Consider the following 17707-nt stretch of genomic DNA (forward strand, 5'->3'; position numbering starts at 1 on the left):
CTCGATCCCGGGACCTTGGGATCATGACGTGAGCCGAGATCAAAAGTTGGACACTTAACTGACTGAGCTACCCAGGCTCCCCAAAACAACATCCTTACTTAGTCCTGTGCTTGATTCTTTAACGATAAATTTTTGAAAGGAAAGGATAAAGGGAGGGTTAGAAAATATTTATTAAACAAAACTGTTACTGACAGAGACTATTTGACATATGCGTACTACCCTCATCTGAGAGAACTGATATCCTGTGACTTTAAGGAAACCTCAGCCAGTGTCGGAGATTGATGGTGAGACGCAGGGAGAATCAACCTCTCTGATTCTCTGGTGTTTTTTCCACGCTTGCCACATTGTTTCCAGGCAAAAGGAGCCTAGCTGTTTGTTTTATTCTATATGCAGAGTATATCAATAGATTGCCGTGAATATTTCATCGTGAAGGCCCTTCTTTGAGCCCTGGGGCTCTTGGTTTAGCCCTTCTAATGGTGTGGTAAGAATTCTGGACTGTGTATCAGCGGTAGGTGGGTCTGAAGCAGGAAAGGTAAGTCACTTGCTTTTCTTAATACATGCTTGCACACATGCACACACGCACACACACACACACTCACACGTGCACCCATCCAGCAGGGCACATGAAGAGTAAAGGTCAACAGAGTTATTTTTGGCAACTGTCATTGAGACCTAAAGCAAGAAAGTAGGCTGAGTGGTGGTGTTCAGAGATTAAATCCATTGTCTACTGCTTCCGAGCCACGTGGCCACTGAGGGGAGGGGCTCTGCGCCTTGCTTTCTATATGCATAAACTGGCTTGGTGCTATCAGCCACTGCAGGAGACTGTGTGCGGGTGATGCACACACAGTGATGTCTACAGCGCTTGGCTGAATATTATTACTTGGCTGAATGATGACATAATTAGCCTTACTAAATGGTGGCAAAATAATTTCATTAGTAATAAAATTCCATTTCACGGAGTTTTATGAAATGATCTGGATCTGGACACAGATCTGGACTTTGACCAATCTTGAGTTTAAAAGCCGATTTCTAGCTCTCCTGCTTAATTTCTCTACGCCTAAATGTAACCATGTGCAAAAGAAGGGAGAAGGGTCCTCTGGGGTCTCTGGAGTCTCAAACGACATGATTCTAGGACCCCAATTTAACTCCTATTGGCCACATACCTCCGGGTAATTGAGGGAGGAGAATAAACATTTGTAGATTCTATACACTGAGAAAGAAATACAATGATGTCTTCATCTAAAACAGGGCTTTTTAACTGAGGTTCATTTACTGCGTTGTGCTTCTAAGGCTCTTTGAATCCCCTGAATCTTCAGCACGTAAAATGTTCTGTTTATGTGAGTATGTGAATTTTTCTGGAAAGTAAGCCTGTTACTTTCAGCAGATTTTCTAGCAATGTATGACATGTCACCACCTACGTCCCCCAAAAATTTAAACTAAAGATTGCTAAAGGTTCATAATTTTTTCATTAAAATAATAATATGACAGGGGTGCCTGGGTGGTTCAGTCGGTTGAGCGTCCGACTTAGGCTCAGGTCATGATCTCACGGTTCGTGTATTCGAAGCCCGCACTGGGCTCTGTGCTGACAGCTCAGAGCCTGGAGCCTGCTTCGGATTCTGTGTCTCCTTCTCTCTGTCCCGCCCCCACTTGCCCTGTCTCTCTCTCGTAAAATAAACAAACATTAAAAAATTTTTTACATACTATTACAAATAAATAATAGCGCTATTTCGTACTCACAAAATAAATCAATACCAAAGATAAAATTGGAATCTAAGTCTTTTTTAGCTTAGTGTCAATTAAGATAGTTTAGCACTGGAATCTTATTTCAGGTCTTCCAAAAGCCCGCCTGGAGTGGAAGCCCTGGGTGCAGGTGGTTTATTTGGGAAGTCTTCTGGAAATTGCAAGAATGTGACAGCGATGGATGGAGAAAGAGAAGCCCGCAAGGGTGTGACGTTGACAGGTCACTGCTGTAAGCGGCTCCTAGGAAGCTTTTGCACACTCCAAGCGATGCCCTCTGGATTCTCCACAGCAGCTGCAGCACCTATATCCCTATATCCACTTATTTCTTCTGCTCACCGATGCTTCCCGGACTTTCACTGCAGGCCCTTCCGGGCTGCCCTGCCTGTGGATGGAGCAAATTTCCTAAAGGCTAGAGAAAGCCCCAGGGCAGAGAAGCAGAGTGTTGCAGGCACTAAATGGAGAGACAGCAGCCAGAGAGTGGAATCAGCCAACTGGACGTGGCCCGTTTCAGAATTCTTCTCTCAAACACCACATCCAATCACCCACTGAGTTGTAACTTCCCATTAAAAAAAAAATTTTTTTTTTCAACGTTTATTTATTTTTGGGACAGAGAGAGACAGAGCATGAACGGGGGAGGGGTAGAGAGAGAGGGAGACACAGAATCGGAAACAGGCTCCAGGCTCTGAGCCATCAGCCCAGAGCCTGACGCGGGGCTCGAACTCCCGGACCGCGAGATCGTGACCTGGCTGAAGTCGGACGCTTAACCGACTGCGCCACCCAGGCGCCCCGTAACTTCCCATTTTAAAGCCTAAAACACATTTGGCACACATCCTATCATATTCAGTTGCCCCTGCCTCAGTTCAGGCAGGAGTAATCGCTCCCCTGAACTACTGCAGTGTTTTCCAGTTCATCTTGCTCGCCTAAGCTATCCTCTGGTCCATGTCACTGCCCACGGGATCCTTCTAGAAGTACATCTAACAGTACCTTCCCTGGGTTTCACACTCTTCAGTGGCTCCCAACGCTGTCAAAGATTATCCTGATGGGTTTCCCACCCGTTCTCAGTTTCATTTCTGTCTTCATTTGTGCCCCTTGTGCTCTGTCTCTAACATCTGATGGTTGGTCTCCAAAAAAATCACCCTTGTAAACCCCGCCGGGGCAGTGACGTTTCAGAAAACCACTCTTCCCTGCCTCTCAACTAGGCAGCCAGGCCTCTGCTCGTGCCCCCGCAAGCAGGCACATTGCCCCATTTGTCTCTACTCCATTCTGTATTATTTGCATCATTATGGTCATACCTGGTACATAGTAGCCCCTCAAACACATTTTCAAACGGCTGCACTAAACAGTAGCACATAATCGCTGCGTCATAGTTTATATTTACATATTGGTGTCTTCTAGAAGACCAAGACCGTGTCCTTCCATCCCCTCCCCCGCCCAGCCCTCAGCGTAGCAAGAATAATGTGTGTTCGACCAATGCTTGTCAGCATGAAGCATCATAAATGCTGGCACGGTAGACTGTGAAAGTACCGACGGTAGAGTCACATAAAAGTGAGTTCATATCTTGTCTTTGACACTCACTAGCTGTGTGGTCTTGAGCAAATTACTTAACCACTCTGATGTTGCTTTGCTCATTTACTAAATGCGGGTGGTATACTCTGGTAGATTATATAACTTCTTCCGAGACACTCTCCTTTCCTGAAACAGTAGTATACACTCCTGACCATTCCCGTGTGACTTATAGTGCACCTCTGCAGGAGGAGTGTGCTGCTTTGCCTACAGACTGTCACTTGGCCACGGGACCTGCCTGAGCAACTAAAAGTAAGCGCAAGTGGCCCATCTCCCATTTGAGCAAACACCGGAAGAGCCACCGCTTGCCTTGGCCATAGCTGTTTTCCCCAGCCACAAGAAGCGCATGTGCCAAATGAAGGCTTGGTTTCAGCCTGGATCCCAGAATGAAAAGGGCTTTTGGAGAAGAGCCACAGTTGGTCCACAGCCTCTGAAACCAACACCTTGTATGAGCAAGAAATAAACCCCTGGTCTTGTAAGTCACTGGGATATGAGGTTGTTAGCTAGCCTAGCATAAGTCAGTAGAATCCAACTCCTGAATGTTGTAAGAATTCAATAAATCAGATACGCAAAGTGTTTCTCAGAGAGGCCACCATTTGATAGGTCTTTGAAAAATCTAACTCCCTTACCCTGTCACGTTCCTCTGAAAACCCAAATCTATCCCAGAGGTGGGCATAATTATAGCAGAGGTTTGAAAATGTTCAAATTGTCAAATAAATGAATAAATGCATATGTTGGGCTTAATTTTAAATACCAAAATACAGACACATCTTTTTCATCTAGTCATTTCCTGCGTATAAATGACTTTGGCAGGGTGCCTATGTGGCTCAGTTGGTTAAGCGTCCAGCTTCTTGATTTTGGCTCAGGTCATGGTTCGTGAGACCGAGCCCCGTGTAGGGCTCTGTGCAGACAGCGCAGAGCTCACTTGGGATTCTCTCTCTCCCTCTTTCTGCCGCTCCCCCACTCCTGCTTTTTCTCTCTCTCAAAATAAATAAAAAACATTAAGAAATTACTTTGACAAATATTTTATATCGTAACTTCAAAACAGCTTGCTAAAGCTTCCAGGAATATTTACATGGGGTCTAAAGGAATTCAAGAACTTAGTAGCTCATCTTTCAGAAAACCAAAACAGGGCAAATCATTTAATTGAGAAACATCTATTGTGCACCTACATCTATACGCAAAAATATCATTGGCTTAAATGCTGTGAGTGTGAAAACACATTGCTAAAGCCCAGCTATGATTTTCCTTGATTTACTCCATAGACCACAAGACTATAACAATGCTGTGATTTGAATTTAATGTGTTTTCCTTTCTGTAGGCTTCTCTGAAAGGCAATGTAAGGAAATACTTGTCTTGATCTAAATGAATAGGTATTCAAAATCAGCCATTTTATCCCACAGACATGACCTTAAACAATTAAGAAACATAAATATTGACTCTAGACATTGATATCTTTGTTTGTGTCAAAATTGATTTCCCTTAACCATCACATTTCTTGGATGCAAGTTTTCATATGGAAAAGCACATCATAAATCCATCATTGGAGTGCACCTTTCCATTACTTTCCACATTTTATAGAGCATTATCTGCAGAAACAGCATTAATTTCAATAGCACAGCTAGTGAGTTACACATAAAGCGGGAGGATTGAAAGGAATTTGAAAATTTGCCTTAAATTTCTCAAGGAATCAGTTAATTCTCCGAAGCCAAAAGAAACTAAAATTTATCAGGACAAGCAGATTCCACGGGGCTGGGCCAACAGAGAAATGCCATACTAATATTTATTTGCAAGGCCATTTATCGAACACTTATTAAATGCCTGTATTTGCCAATGTGTGGGCCAGCACTAGAGGCCATAAGATGGTGAGACAGAGGTCCTGCCCTCAGAAGGATAGGTCTAGTCTGACCTGATATGCACTGATAAGTACATATAAGATTATGAACATACCTGGTGGCTTTGTTCTAACAGAAGAGCAGGAGGTGTTGAGAGGACAGGAGAGGACCCTGAGGGTGGTGCTCAGTGGGGCGAGGGGAAGGTTCTGGGAGGAGGTGGGGGCTGGGCACAAACAACCGTGAGTGTCCTGAAAGGCACCAGAGGCAGGAATGGGGGAAAGCCAATGAAACGCGGTACAAAGAGTCTGCTAAGCCCTCCCTTGGTTCTGTTGCCAGAATCAGGTCCTCACTCCTATCTTCCTTTACCAACCACTTCACAAAGTGAGTTAGGCACCAGGTGTCTCGGTTAACAAGACAGACACAGCTCCTGCCTTGGTGGAGCTCTCAGTCCTATCAGAGGGAATCCTATGCTGGGAGGCAGCGGGTGCCAAACCCGGCGCATGAGACTCAGTAGTTTGAGAAGAGAGACTCGGGATGCTCCGTGTTAATACGAAGGTCAGCGAATTAAGTAATTGCTCACACTGACACAGAGAATAAAGCCACATCCTCCTCCCGATGCTCTCAGGGATGAGCTGGCTCCGGCTGCAGGCTCCTCCTACAGGCCACCACAGTGCAGGAAAAAGGAGACGCTGGGACCCTGCTCTCCTGCCTCCTAAGAAGCGCACTCTTGTACAGTCCCTTTCCACCCAACCCCTGAGCTCCTCGCCACAGAGGACTCAGTTCTGTACTCAACACGCAACACACATCTGCTGAGCTAGCGCACTGCGAGAGTGTCCTGGGCACCAGGGTATCAAGGCAGTTCCAGCCTTCACACACTCACAGACTTCAAGGTCCAAAGGGAGAGAAACACAGGAAGTAAGGTTCAATACAAAGTGTCCATGTATCACACCGTATGAGGTAACTGATCAACTATGCCCACATTCCATCCAATAAGGTATGGCACTAATATGGCAGCGTAGAAGAATGCATGAGGTATGATGGAAGAGGTGGGGCCCTGGGAGGAAGCCATCAGGAAAGGTTTTGCAAAAACAATAATATTTAAAATTAGAATGGTGGGTAGATGGTCTTCATGGGCTAGATGTGAGGGACGAGCCTGACAACAGACAGGCTGTGGAAGGCTGGTGAACCCCCCGAAGACAAAGCCATGTTCTTTGAATTATGTCTACATTGGCAAAAAAAAAAAAAAAAAAAAAAAAAAAATCCTTGGAATATTTGTGTTTCATCACAGCAGGCTCTTTTAGGGTGATTTATATTTTAAAATAATCTTTGAAGGGGAAAGATACTTCATTCCACAATTCAACTAGAGCATCAAATAAAGTCACATGCAATACTGTTACTAATAATCTAATTTGAGGTACCGTGCTGATTATACAGATTCATTAAGAATAGGCTCTCTGCTTTTTAAGTAAAAAAAAAAAAAAAAAAAAAAAAAAAAAGGGTGGAATATCAGTACAAGATTGTTATTTTAAAATAGGCAGCAATAAGACTTCCCAGAAAGTAGGAACTTTTATTTCTTTTGGCAAGTTACTCTGCAGGAACCTATTTACTTGCTAAAAAAGTTTTTTTTTTTTTTTTGCTCAGATGAAAAGTGCAGCTTTGGAAAGAGAAAGCCATTTCAGACCTTGCTCAGAGCTTATTGTGACAGATATTACGAGTGCCTTCTACCTCTGTCACGGTGACACATCTTCCCCCTAAATTATTAGCAAGCTGATTCTCTTTGGGCCCCAAACTGTGAGTCACAGTGACAAATGCCACTTCCAGGTGGAAACATTTAAGGGCCAGTATGCATTGCTGCAAGCTCTCCTTCCAGGCTTAAGCAAACTCAGAAGCGTCCTGTTGAGGCATAAGTGCCACAAGATTGAAGCCGGAGAATGGCAGGCCACGTACAAGGCAAGCTGCCCTCTAGATCAATCTGGCCTCCTCATTAGACTTTGCCTGAGTGAGAAAGAAACATTTGTTGGAGTAAGCCCCTGAAAATGTGGGCCATTCCCTAGCTGATACATTTGCTTAGAACATGTGGAGTATCAGTGAATTTCCAAAGCCCCACCCATAGGCATCACTTGAACAGAGATTAATGAAGGACTGTGATTTGGAAACATTTACAATCATTAATTTAGACGATCTGCACAGGAAGCTGAGCTTCAGATTGAAGTCAAACTATTAGGCACAGATTTTTTTTTATAATAACAACAAAAAACCCTATGTCTGCTTTTGTTATGTAAATATCAATATTGTAGCAGGGCTGAGAAGGCGGTAACGAAGGTCAGATCCAAGACATATGAACCTATACCTTTTGTACATTACAACACACTCCTATGCCGACATCCTAAAATAAACTCTTGATATCCTCCACAGAGGGGCAATGTGGTTGTCTGCAAGGTGAAAAAACACATTGTCGCGAATTCAGCCACATAAACTGTGACGATGTGTATTTACTCTGAGATAATGTATATAATCACACAGATTCCAGAAAGGAAATGGCTAAACACCATCTCACAGGCAAGTGTTCCTGCAAGGAGAGCAGGCAGGGCAGATCCCTTAGGTCTTGCTTTCGGTTACAAAATGTACAACAAAGGGAGTCTTTGCTTTCTTATTCTTGGAGAAAACTTTGAAGCTTTAGCTGATTTAGTCACTTCTTTTCTTTAGATGTGGCCACTTTAAAATAATCTGCTAGCAAATAGATTGATGGACAAACTTCAAAGGGCACAGCGGTGAAAAGATCAATATCTCTACACAATTTCTCTAAAGAACCAGATCGCTTCATTTAAGATATAATTGGAATTACCTTTAAGAGAAAGAAGAGGTTAAACTCCAGAAGAAAAAAGCACAGCCACATTTAACAGCACTGCTCGACAGTCTTTGCAACTGTAAATGCACAATAACCTCCAAAATCAATATTTGTTCTATATTTTAAAATGCTTGATGCGGAGTGCCTGGGTGGCTCAGTCAGTAAAGCGTCCAACTTCGGCTCAGGTCATGATCTCAGGGTTCACGAGTTCAAGCCCTGTGTCGGGCTCTGTGCTCACAGCTCAGAGCCTGCTTCAGATTCTGTGTCTCCCTCTCTCTCTGTCCCTCCGCAGCTCGCACTCTGTCTCTCTCTCATGAATAAATAAAACATTAAATTTTTTTTAAATGCTTCCTGCAATGCAGAGAATACTCCCTGTGCATAAATGAGAAAACATAGGATAACATAGGAAAACACAAGACGACATTTTAAGGTGACATCTAAAGATCAGGATGATCACCCAGCTGAGATTACACGTTAAACAATAAAGTATCGCACTTGATGTATTCCTTAACAATATTTTTATCTGCACATTTGTTTGGAAGTATAACAATTTTAGGGAGGCATTGCAGCATGAACTTTATACTGCCTAGTTTTATTCAGATAAGAATATCCAGTAAGATGGTGACTGGAGATTATATCCCCAGAGCTATAAGGACATGAAAAATAAAACAACAACACAAGAGACCTATAATGAAGAACTTAGGGTGTTTTGGTGTAAAAATCTTCATCCTTGGAACCAGGCAAACCTGGAAATGAATATAGGTGAGTACTAATGCCAGTCAACGGCCATGACTATATGGGTAGATTACTGGATTTCTTTGAGTTTCTTTACCTGTGAGATGGCAACCACAGTCTATGGTGTGTGTGTGTGGGGGTGTCAATAAATAATGGCCAGTTGCCTGTTTTTGTAAATAAAGTATTATTGGAATATAGCCATAATTACTGTCTGCGGCTGCTTTCTGCCAGAAGGCAAAATTGAGAGGTAACAGAAACTGTATGGCCTGTAAAATCTGCAATATTTACTATGTGTCCTTTATAGTAACCATTTGCCAATCTCTGGTCTGTGTGGTTGCTCTATGGACTAGAAATTATTTAACATAGTGCTTGGTACACAGTAGCTGTTTCTTTAGATCATTATTCAAGTAAGGAGGGAAAGGTTAAGGTCATACAAATGTGTATGACAGAAACACACAGAAAATGTTTCAACTGCCAAATCCTGCTGATCAGTGAAATCTTAATCATCTGAGAAGAAGCTCTTGCCCAAAGTGCTCTTGCTTCATGTAGCAAAGATCTTAACCTGTTCTTTACTCTTATGGGAACATGATGAAGGATAAATGCAAATTAAATGGGCACTGAGATACCATTTCTCACCTATCAGACTGGCAAAAATCTCAAGTTTGACAGCATGTTCTGTTGATGAGGCACTGGGGAAATAATTACTCTCCTGCATTGCTAGTCGGGAGTGCAAACTGTCAAAAGCCGAGAGTGAAACTTGGCAAAATTAGCAAAATTCTGTATAAATTTACCCTTTGATTGTCCTTGGGAATCTAATCCCTAAGATAATCTGGCAAAAGCACAAGTGTGCACAGGGTTATTCATTACAGAGTTCTTCTGGAAGAGCAAAAGACTGGAAATAGCCTGAAGGTCCACCCACAGAGTACTGGCAAAGAAGGAGTTGAAGCAAGTTGCTTGTGATCCATTTTCCCCCGAATACCAAGGAGATACTGGGGTTGAGGGAAGAAGGTAAGTGACCTGGTTTAGGTTCTGTGTAAACATATTAACTAGATCACCGGGCAAACAGATTAATTAATTAGTTTTTCTTTCCCTAGGAAGAGAGTCTTCATCAATGGAATGTGTCAAGCAGGAAAGCCCTGGTTCAAGATGTTACAATAAACAAATCTTCAATCCATAGATGGATGGGTTATGACTCTTTGGAGAAGGTCACATTTCTTAGGCATAAAACTAGACATGTTGCAAAATCAAATGCTTCCTCCTACGTGAGAGACTTACAAATCTCATTAGAAACCTCAAGTATCACTCTGGGTCAAAGGGGATAGAGCCGGTATGAAAAAGGACCTGAGGAGTCACATGGGCTATCCTGGATTTCTCCTTACATTACCAGTGTCCTTTGGTCACTTGAATCCCTGAAATGATTAGTAAAGCTTGATACTGGATAAGATCCCAGTCTCAGCCTTTGTGCTGGCTCATCCACACAAAGGAGTGCCACCGGCAGGTTCATGGAGTGATGAATACCTATCGACACTGATGGGGAATGATCTCCACAATATACTCTCAAAGTGTAGAATAATGGGTATAATATGCCACTCTTCATGCAAGATAGGGCAAGGATACAGATACACACGAGGACTGGCTTGCACGTGTGAAAATAAACACCAAAAGGTTAAACCAAAAGCTAATAAACATGGTAACTGTAGAAGGAGGAAGGCGTGGGGCACAGGGGAAGAAGATGCATGTGACATTTCTCTGAAAACACGTTATACATATAAAAACAGTATAATTGGTACATGGAGATATATACATGCGATGTATTCAAAAATGAAATGTTAAAAATCCATTGACATTAAAAAGGTTCTGAAACAAATGAGCCAAGTTATATACAAAATGTTAGACTACAATCACATAGAGAAAAAACCTTAAGCAACTTCACTTTTACTTTTCATTCTTTGATTGTACATCCTTAATGTAATACAGAGTTAAAGACAATGAAAAATTAATTAATTAATTAATTAATTAAATGTATTTATTTTACATTTTTGTTTTTTTGGAGAGAGGGAGAGAGCGTGAGCACGAGCAGGGTGGGGGGAAAGACAGAGAGGGAGAGGGAGAGAGAGAGAGAGAGAGAGAGAGAATCTTAATCAGACTCCATGCCCAACACAGAGTCCAAGCCAGAGCTGGATCTCACAATCCTGAGATCATGACCTGAGCCAAAATCAAGAGTTGGACATTTAATCGACTAAACCGCCCAGGCACCCCAAGACAATGCAGGTTTTAAAGACTTCATTTAACATTCTTAGTATGAATTGTAATATTAGTGTATTATTTTTAAATTATTTTATATAATATTTTATATATACTATATATTATATGTATATACATTAAAATGAAATAAGTTTTGTTAAGAACCAAACAAAACTTTATTTTTCAGTGAAAAATAAGATAAATACAAATATAGTACCAGAGAAGTTAAAAATTCTGTAGGGCTACATTTGATCTGGAAATAATGTATGAATTTAGGGTATTTTTTTAATTAAAAAAAAAGTATTTTCTACCTCTAACATGTATTGAAGAAACAGCCCGGAAACAATGATGGTCTAGAAATGATGGGCATCCCAAGTATTTAGATTGTGATTTCAAAATACCACTCTCCACAAAGAAAGTAGGGCTCGGAAGAATGCGTGACTCCGGGTCCGGAATACCGGATGGGCTTGTACATAGAACTGTACTAGAAACACGGAAACTATAAAAGACTGATGGTCCTGTGTCAAAAGGACAAAAAGCCAAGGTGAAGTTGTTCCCAGTGAGTGAAAGGGAACATGCTGAATTGACATGAAATAGAATGAATAGAGACACAATCCCACAAACAGACAAATCCAGAACGTGAGACATTCTTCAAGACAACTGACCTAGTTTCTTGATAAGTCAATGACATGAAGAAAACAAAATGAAGTTCGTAGGGAATTGTTGTCTGTGATGTAACAACAAACAGGAATGTGTGTGCTTCAATAGCACCCTGATTCGAACCAGTATCTTTAAGATGGCATTTTTGAGATCATCAGGAAATGGAAGCATTGATACCAAGGGCTTTTTTTTTTTTTTTAAGTTTATTTATTTTTGAAAGAGAGAGAGAGAGTATGAGCTGGGGAGGAGCAGAGAGAGAGGAGACAGAGAATCCCAAGCAGGCTCTGTGCTGTCAGTGCAGAGCCCAATTCGGGGCTAGAACTCATGAACCCCAAGATCATGACCTGAGCCGGAAGTCAATTAACCAACTGAGTCACCCAGCCTTCCCGCCATGGACTTATTGCTATTTGCATTTGGTATGATGGTATTATGATTCTGGAAGAAAACACCCATTTTTTTTTTCAGAGATGTATCCTCAACTTATGTAGGGAAAAAGTGACACGATGTCCGAGGTTTTCCCTGAAACAGACAAGAAAAAGAAAACAGACAAAAGAAGTATCCAGCTTCCCACTGAAGCTGGATAATGACTTTCAATTTATTATTTTCACCCCTTTGCTTATGTTTGGTGTTTGTCATTAACATGAAAGAAGAATCAAGAGAAAGAAAGATACTTTGGGAAAAGACTTCACACAAAATGAAAGAATGATAGGATTTTCCATTCTCTGTTTTAAGTTGGCCCATGATATCTGCCTATCTCAAGCCAACCTCGTGCAATAACCTTCAGAATAAACTACAAGGATTTACAGGGAGACCAACAGCGATGGTGCTGATTTCTGGTGGAAGTTTAAGTGGAGAGAGAAATAAATCTCTGAATCAAATAACAAATGATACAGGAAATGCCACCATAGTTAGCCTGGCGAGCCTGACAATTCTTATTGTCTCTTGCTAACGGAGAAATGCATTTTAAAGTATTTTATTATTTCTCTAAGTATTCTGTCAGCTTGATTAACACACCTAAAAACACATTTCCAATGTGAAAAAAGAACTAGTCAAAAATCTGCTTTTAGAGTAAAAAATAAAATAAAGTCACTTTCCTCTATTCCAATAAGTTGTACTGACCTGGGAAGCTCCATAGTAGACACCAAATGAGAGACGTCTGTCACACAAGCTGCCACTCAGTTCCAAGGCACGTTGGTTAGCAACCTTATTAACCCTACCTATACCTTGATGGTATAATAAGTCCATTTTGTTTTCTTTTGGGGACATGCTGGTGTAGGAGTGCTTTTAGCTAGGAGAGACATGATCTCAGCTTCTAACTTGCAGCGACTAAGATCTAACAATTGTGATGATTGGAAAGGTGTCAATATCAATGTACATTTCTTTGTGCTAAAACTGTACAACTAATGGGACACGAGCGGTGGTAAAGCTAGAAAAGAGCAAACGACTTCCCATAATTCTCCAATTAGACAACTCACGTTTGATGCTGTTTCCTGATTTAAGAGACATTTTCATATAAATTCCTCCATCTGATCTCCATGTTCACCCTGCAGGCTGGCAGGGATTTTATCATTCAAAGGGCTACTTTACAAGGAAACAGAGGCTCTGGGGGCAAAATGATGACTTCCTCATGGGCATAGAGTCCCTACAGCAGTGGTGACGAGATCACTGATCTATCATCAGTAAATTACTTAGAGTGAAATAGGACAGGAGAACCGAAAAGTGAAGCCATGCTAAATGCTGCTTACCTTTCAAAGCCAATCTGCCGAAATGTCTTTTCCCATGTTGAGCCTGTAAACGAGATGAAAGAACATAATTAACTGATGTACCTCAAGCATGCAGTTAGTTTTGTCCTCTTTTTGCACACCCTGGTACATACTTGGCTTTACAGTTACATGGGATGAGTTTTCCCTCAAACGCATCGTTCCCACCACCAGTCCCCAAATGGCCCTTTTAGAGAACATTCCACACAACGAACAAGTGACAAAGCTCTACCTCCCTTTCCTCTGGTTATACTGTAGGCCACAAAATCACACTCTAAGAGTCCGAATGCATCAGAATAGCAGGAGTAAAATTCTCCTGTCTAAATTAACGCCACAGCATCTTGTAAGTTGTAGTCACTAAAATTCAACTTTTAATTTCATGTGGCACATGGAAAGCAAGATGGCGCCCTCAAGGTCTAACTCATTAAACACCAGGCCTTTATCTCACCAGTGTTGAAGCACAAGGATGAACAGTTCTTTCTTTTTAAAGCTACACATTTAAATCAGAAGTCTCTTGCATGCAAAACATACTGTTTCCAGTGACATGATTTAAAGAGTAGTATATCCAAATCCATAAAAGAACAGCTGGGCTTTAAAAAAAGATTTTCTATAATATTTTTCATGTAATAATTCTTCCCTACCTTATAGGTATAATAATTTCCTGAGAACCTGATAGACAGAAGAGTGCTAAATTTTTGTTTTTTATCAAAGACCACTTTAATAAAAACTGCATTAATAGAAGTTAAGGGTTTGTACTAACTCATGGTTTGACGATTTACATGAGTCAGTGGCAAATACATTTTGAGTTCAGCACTCACTCACTTAGCCCTAAATTCATGAGTTATGCTTTGCATTAGCTTGTTAATCACAGCAGATAATCGCTGCCCTTCTGTACAACTGATTTCTGCAAACAGGAAACGGGAGATTCAGCACTGGGTCTCCAGAGGCAGATAAAGTCTACCCTGTTTGTTTTCCCCCAAGTCACAGTGAACTACGATGGTGCTGTATCTCTTTCTGGAGAATTCGGCTTCAGATGCTTTACTGTCTGGTGGCAACTCAGCATCTCCTAGGGTTAGGCTTCATGGAAAGGCAAGGGATTATACAGTGGTTTCCCTGGGCCCTCTTTGAAGACTGAGTCCCAAGAGAGCATGAATATGATGTTTGCCTTCAGTTCATATACTTGGTTATGACGAAGCATTTTAAACAAGTATTCTACATAATAAAGGACTACATTTTTGTTATGAATTACGAGCACACATGCACACACACACACACACACACACACACACAAAGATTTAAAGCAGATTCAGGCTTATCTCCTTGGATGAAGTCACTCTTATCCAATTGAATTCCAGTATGCTTTGCGGAGTAAAAGTAGGAGTCATGGAATTTTAGTTAACCAGCCCAGGAATGTCCATGGCTCCTCATCCAGGGGAGTGGGCCCATATGAATGTCATCTGTCCTGTGAGTCACAGGCAATTCAAAATCCCTATCTCAGGAATTCTTGGAAGACAATTATCCTGCCCCTGAGATACTAGCAATTAAGACCCTGGCAAAACATAACAGAACCTGAGTCAGAAACCACATTGTATTCAAAGACAGCTGGCAACAGCCTGGCCCAAACAGAGAACTGGGAGAGATTAAGAGTCTCCTGCCAAGTGAGAACCAGACAGTTTGAGCTCAGACCGAGTGGCAAGGGTCTAGGGGAGGCTGAAGGGGTTCATGAGAGGGTCCGGACGCTATTCTCGTTGACTTGCTTCCGGTGAGAAACAAAGCACCTTTACATTTTTTTCTACATTTTCATTTTTTTGCCCAGATCTGCTGCGTGCATCCCTAAACTCATTTTTTAAATACATTTTTAAGAAAACTCCCCTTTTTAATAGATCTATTATCTATTATCTATTATCAGGCTCTATTATCTATTATCTATTATCAGGCTCTTAAAACATGAAACTTTAGTTAAGAAATAGGTTCCAGGGGTGCCTGGGTGGCTCAGTCAGTTAAGTGTCCATCTTTGGCTCAGGTCAGGATCTCGCAGTCCGTGAGTTCAAGCCCCGTCTCGGGCTCTGTGTTGACAGCTCAGAGCCTGGAGCCTGCTTTGGATTCTGTGTCTCCCTCTCTCTCTGCCCCTCCCCCCCCAAAAAAATAAACTTAAAAAAAAAAGAAATAGGTTCCCTCTTCACATTTCTTAGTAAACTCACTCAAATAAGCATAACAAGATAAAAGTTTTTGGTGCAAGACTCCCAGCACTCCTTGGAATAAATTTTCTTCCAAGTGGCTAGATACTAACTTAATTGATACTTTGAGCATCTTACCTACAACTGGCATTCATCATTGTTTGCTGTGGATACTCTACTAATCATCTTACTGTGTTAGTTATACGACTGAATATATTAAAATATGGTTTCTGCCCTCCAACACCACATACCCTGGAGGTTTGGGTTTTTATGTCTTTTGTGAGCACTTAGTCATGATGAAATGAGAAACACACAATAAATGAAACAGACATATCCAGATCCCTCTGGCACCAAGAATATTTTTGGCAGCTCATTATTCAGTTGTTGGGGAATTCTTTTAAAGCCATTAACCATGTTTTACATGGTAAGGTAATATTATTCTCCTTTGCTGGAGCGGTCCAACAGGGAGAGAGAAAAGTAGGGAAAACAAAAGTAGCTGGCAGACTTCCTTGATTCAACACTTTTCAAATGAGATTTATAATATGGAGAAGTCTAAAACATGTTCCATTCTTCAAGGGAAAGCAAAGGACAGCAACAACAAAAAGAAAAATATATGGCATAGAATATCAGATACAAAGCCTAGGGGCGTTTTTCCTTTCTGATTGTAGATGGAGTCAGAAATAATGAATTAGGATTCTTTAGTTCTAAAAATCGCCCTTGATAGCACCAACATCCAACAGCAGAACTGAAGTCTGGAATGGGGTATGACAGCGTCCAGAAGCTGCAAACAAACCAAGACTCAAGGCCATTCAGTTTGTACAGCAAGTTCCCGAATCGATGCTGTGTGTGCCCAAGGTGAACAAAATGCCCTGTAGCACAGACTCTTCAAGGGGGGGCACCACCATGCAGAGAAGTGCAGGACATTTCCTCCTTGAAGAAATGAATCAACCATCGCTCCTTTACAGAACAAACAAAACACTATCCATTCTCTCTCTCCCTCTCACCCCCATTTTCCAATTGGCATCGGAAGATCCAAGTTCCCGTTCTTTCCATAAGAGAAAGAAGTTATGGAAACTTCTTTTCTTGGGAACCGTCTTCCCCAAGCCAAAGGGGTGGGTTCTGCTGGGGCTCCCTGGCCCCAGAGGCAGGGAAATCTAGATTTGGGGCCACAGAATCAATGTTCTGAACCTCCTTACTAATTGCTTTGTCATCCTGTCTTCTTGCCTTTCCATCTTTCTTCACCTTCCTTTCCTTACTCTCCTTGCTATCATTTGTCTCTCACCCTGCTCTGGCCTCAATATGGAATTCAAAACAATTTTTTAATTTTACAAAGTCTTCTGTGTCTGGTTATTAATTTCAGAAGCATGTGAGAGCCTCCAGTAGAAGATATATCATCAAACACCTTCCCGTATGATCTTTCATCTAGGACATGTGAGTTTCCAAAACTATGTTAATTCTGTTTAGCACTCAGCATGACCCCTAGGAGTGCGATTTATACAAATATACATAGACAGAAGGCCACACACCCAAATGTAACCTGAAGATGATGGGACGGGGTCGATTAATTTTGACTTCTTCAAATTTGTTTATTAGGAGTAGTGTAAAATCGAGGGCTGGGCCTGTTGTTTGAAACCAGCCATTCAAGTTCCAGGGTGTCCAACAGGTCCCTTTCAGTTTGTAATTTTCTGTTTTCATACGTCCTTCTGTCATAAATTGGTCACTCGCTTTATTATGTTTCCTCGGCGATTACTTTTATCAGTCATTCTTTCAATCTGTTGCTCGATTTCTAACACAAAAAGAAAGTAACATGATTTTTCCTACAGGCTTCATAATGCACTGGTAGACCTGGTGGCCATATGGGGCAGAGATTTTCTTCCAACTGAACAGTTTTAGCCCAAGTATGTCTCAGATGTTGAGAGCCACTTGAACTTGGACCTACACCTCTGCTTTTTTTTTTTTTTTTCCAAAATAATTAGCAGAAAAGGACTAATAATTCATAGAAGTGGTAGATGTTTGCCAGCACATTCCTATAAAAATGGAAGTACTTTTTATATATCGCAGGAGCCGCCAGGCAGCTGAACGTGTGGCCTGGCACAGAACTTGGTGATCAAACACAAATACCAGGAAATTAGACCGCTTACAAGT

General features: G+C 41.5%; 1 protein-coding gene across 18 annotated transcripts in view; it reads right to left on the reverse strand.

The window, feature by feature from the left end:
- Positions 1–17707, reverse strand: part of PIEZO2 (piezo type mechanosensitive ion channel component 2) — a 472860-nt gene that overhangs the window by 234501 nt on the left and 220652 nt on the right. For all 18 annotated transcript variants that reach the window (XM_045458723.1, XM_045458719.1, XM_045458722.1 and 15 more), the window contains exon 4: positions 13371–13413. In XM_045458723.1, coding sequence (XP_045314679.1) covers positions 13371–13413 — 43 coding nt within the window. The remainder of the gene's footprint in view (positions 1–13370; positions 13414–17707) is intronic.

Source organism: Leopardus geoffroyi, chromosome D3 (genome assembly GCF_018350155.1).
Source record: "Leopardus geoffroyi isolate Oge1 chromosome D3, O.geoffroyi_Oge1_pat1.0, whole genome shotgun sequence".
Lineage (NCBI taxonomy): Eukaryota > Metazoa > Chordata > Mammalia > Carnivora > Felidae > Leopardus > Leopardus geoffroyi.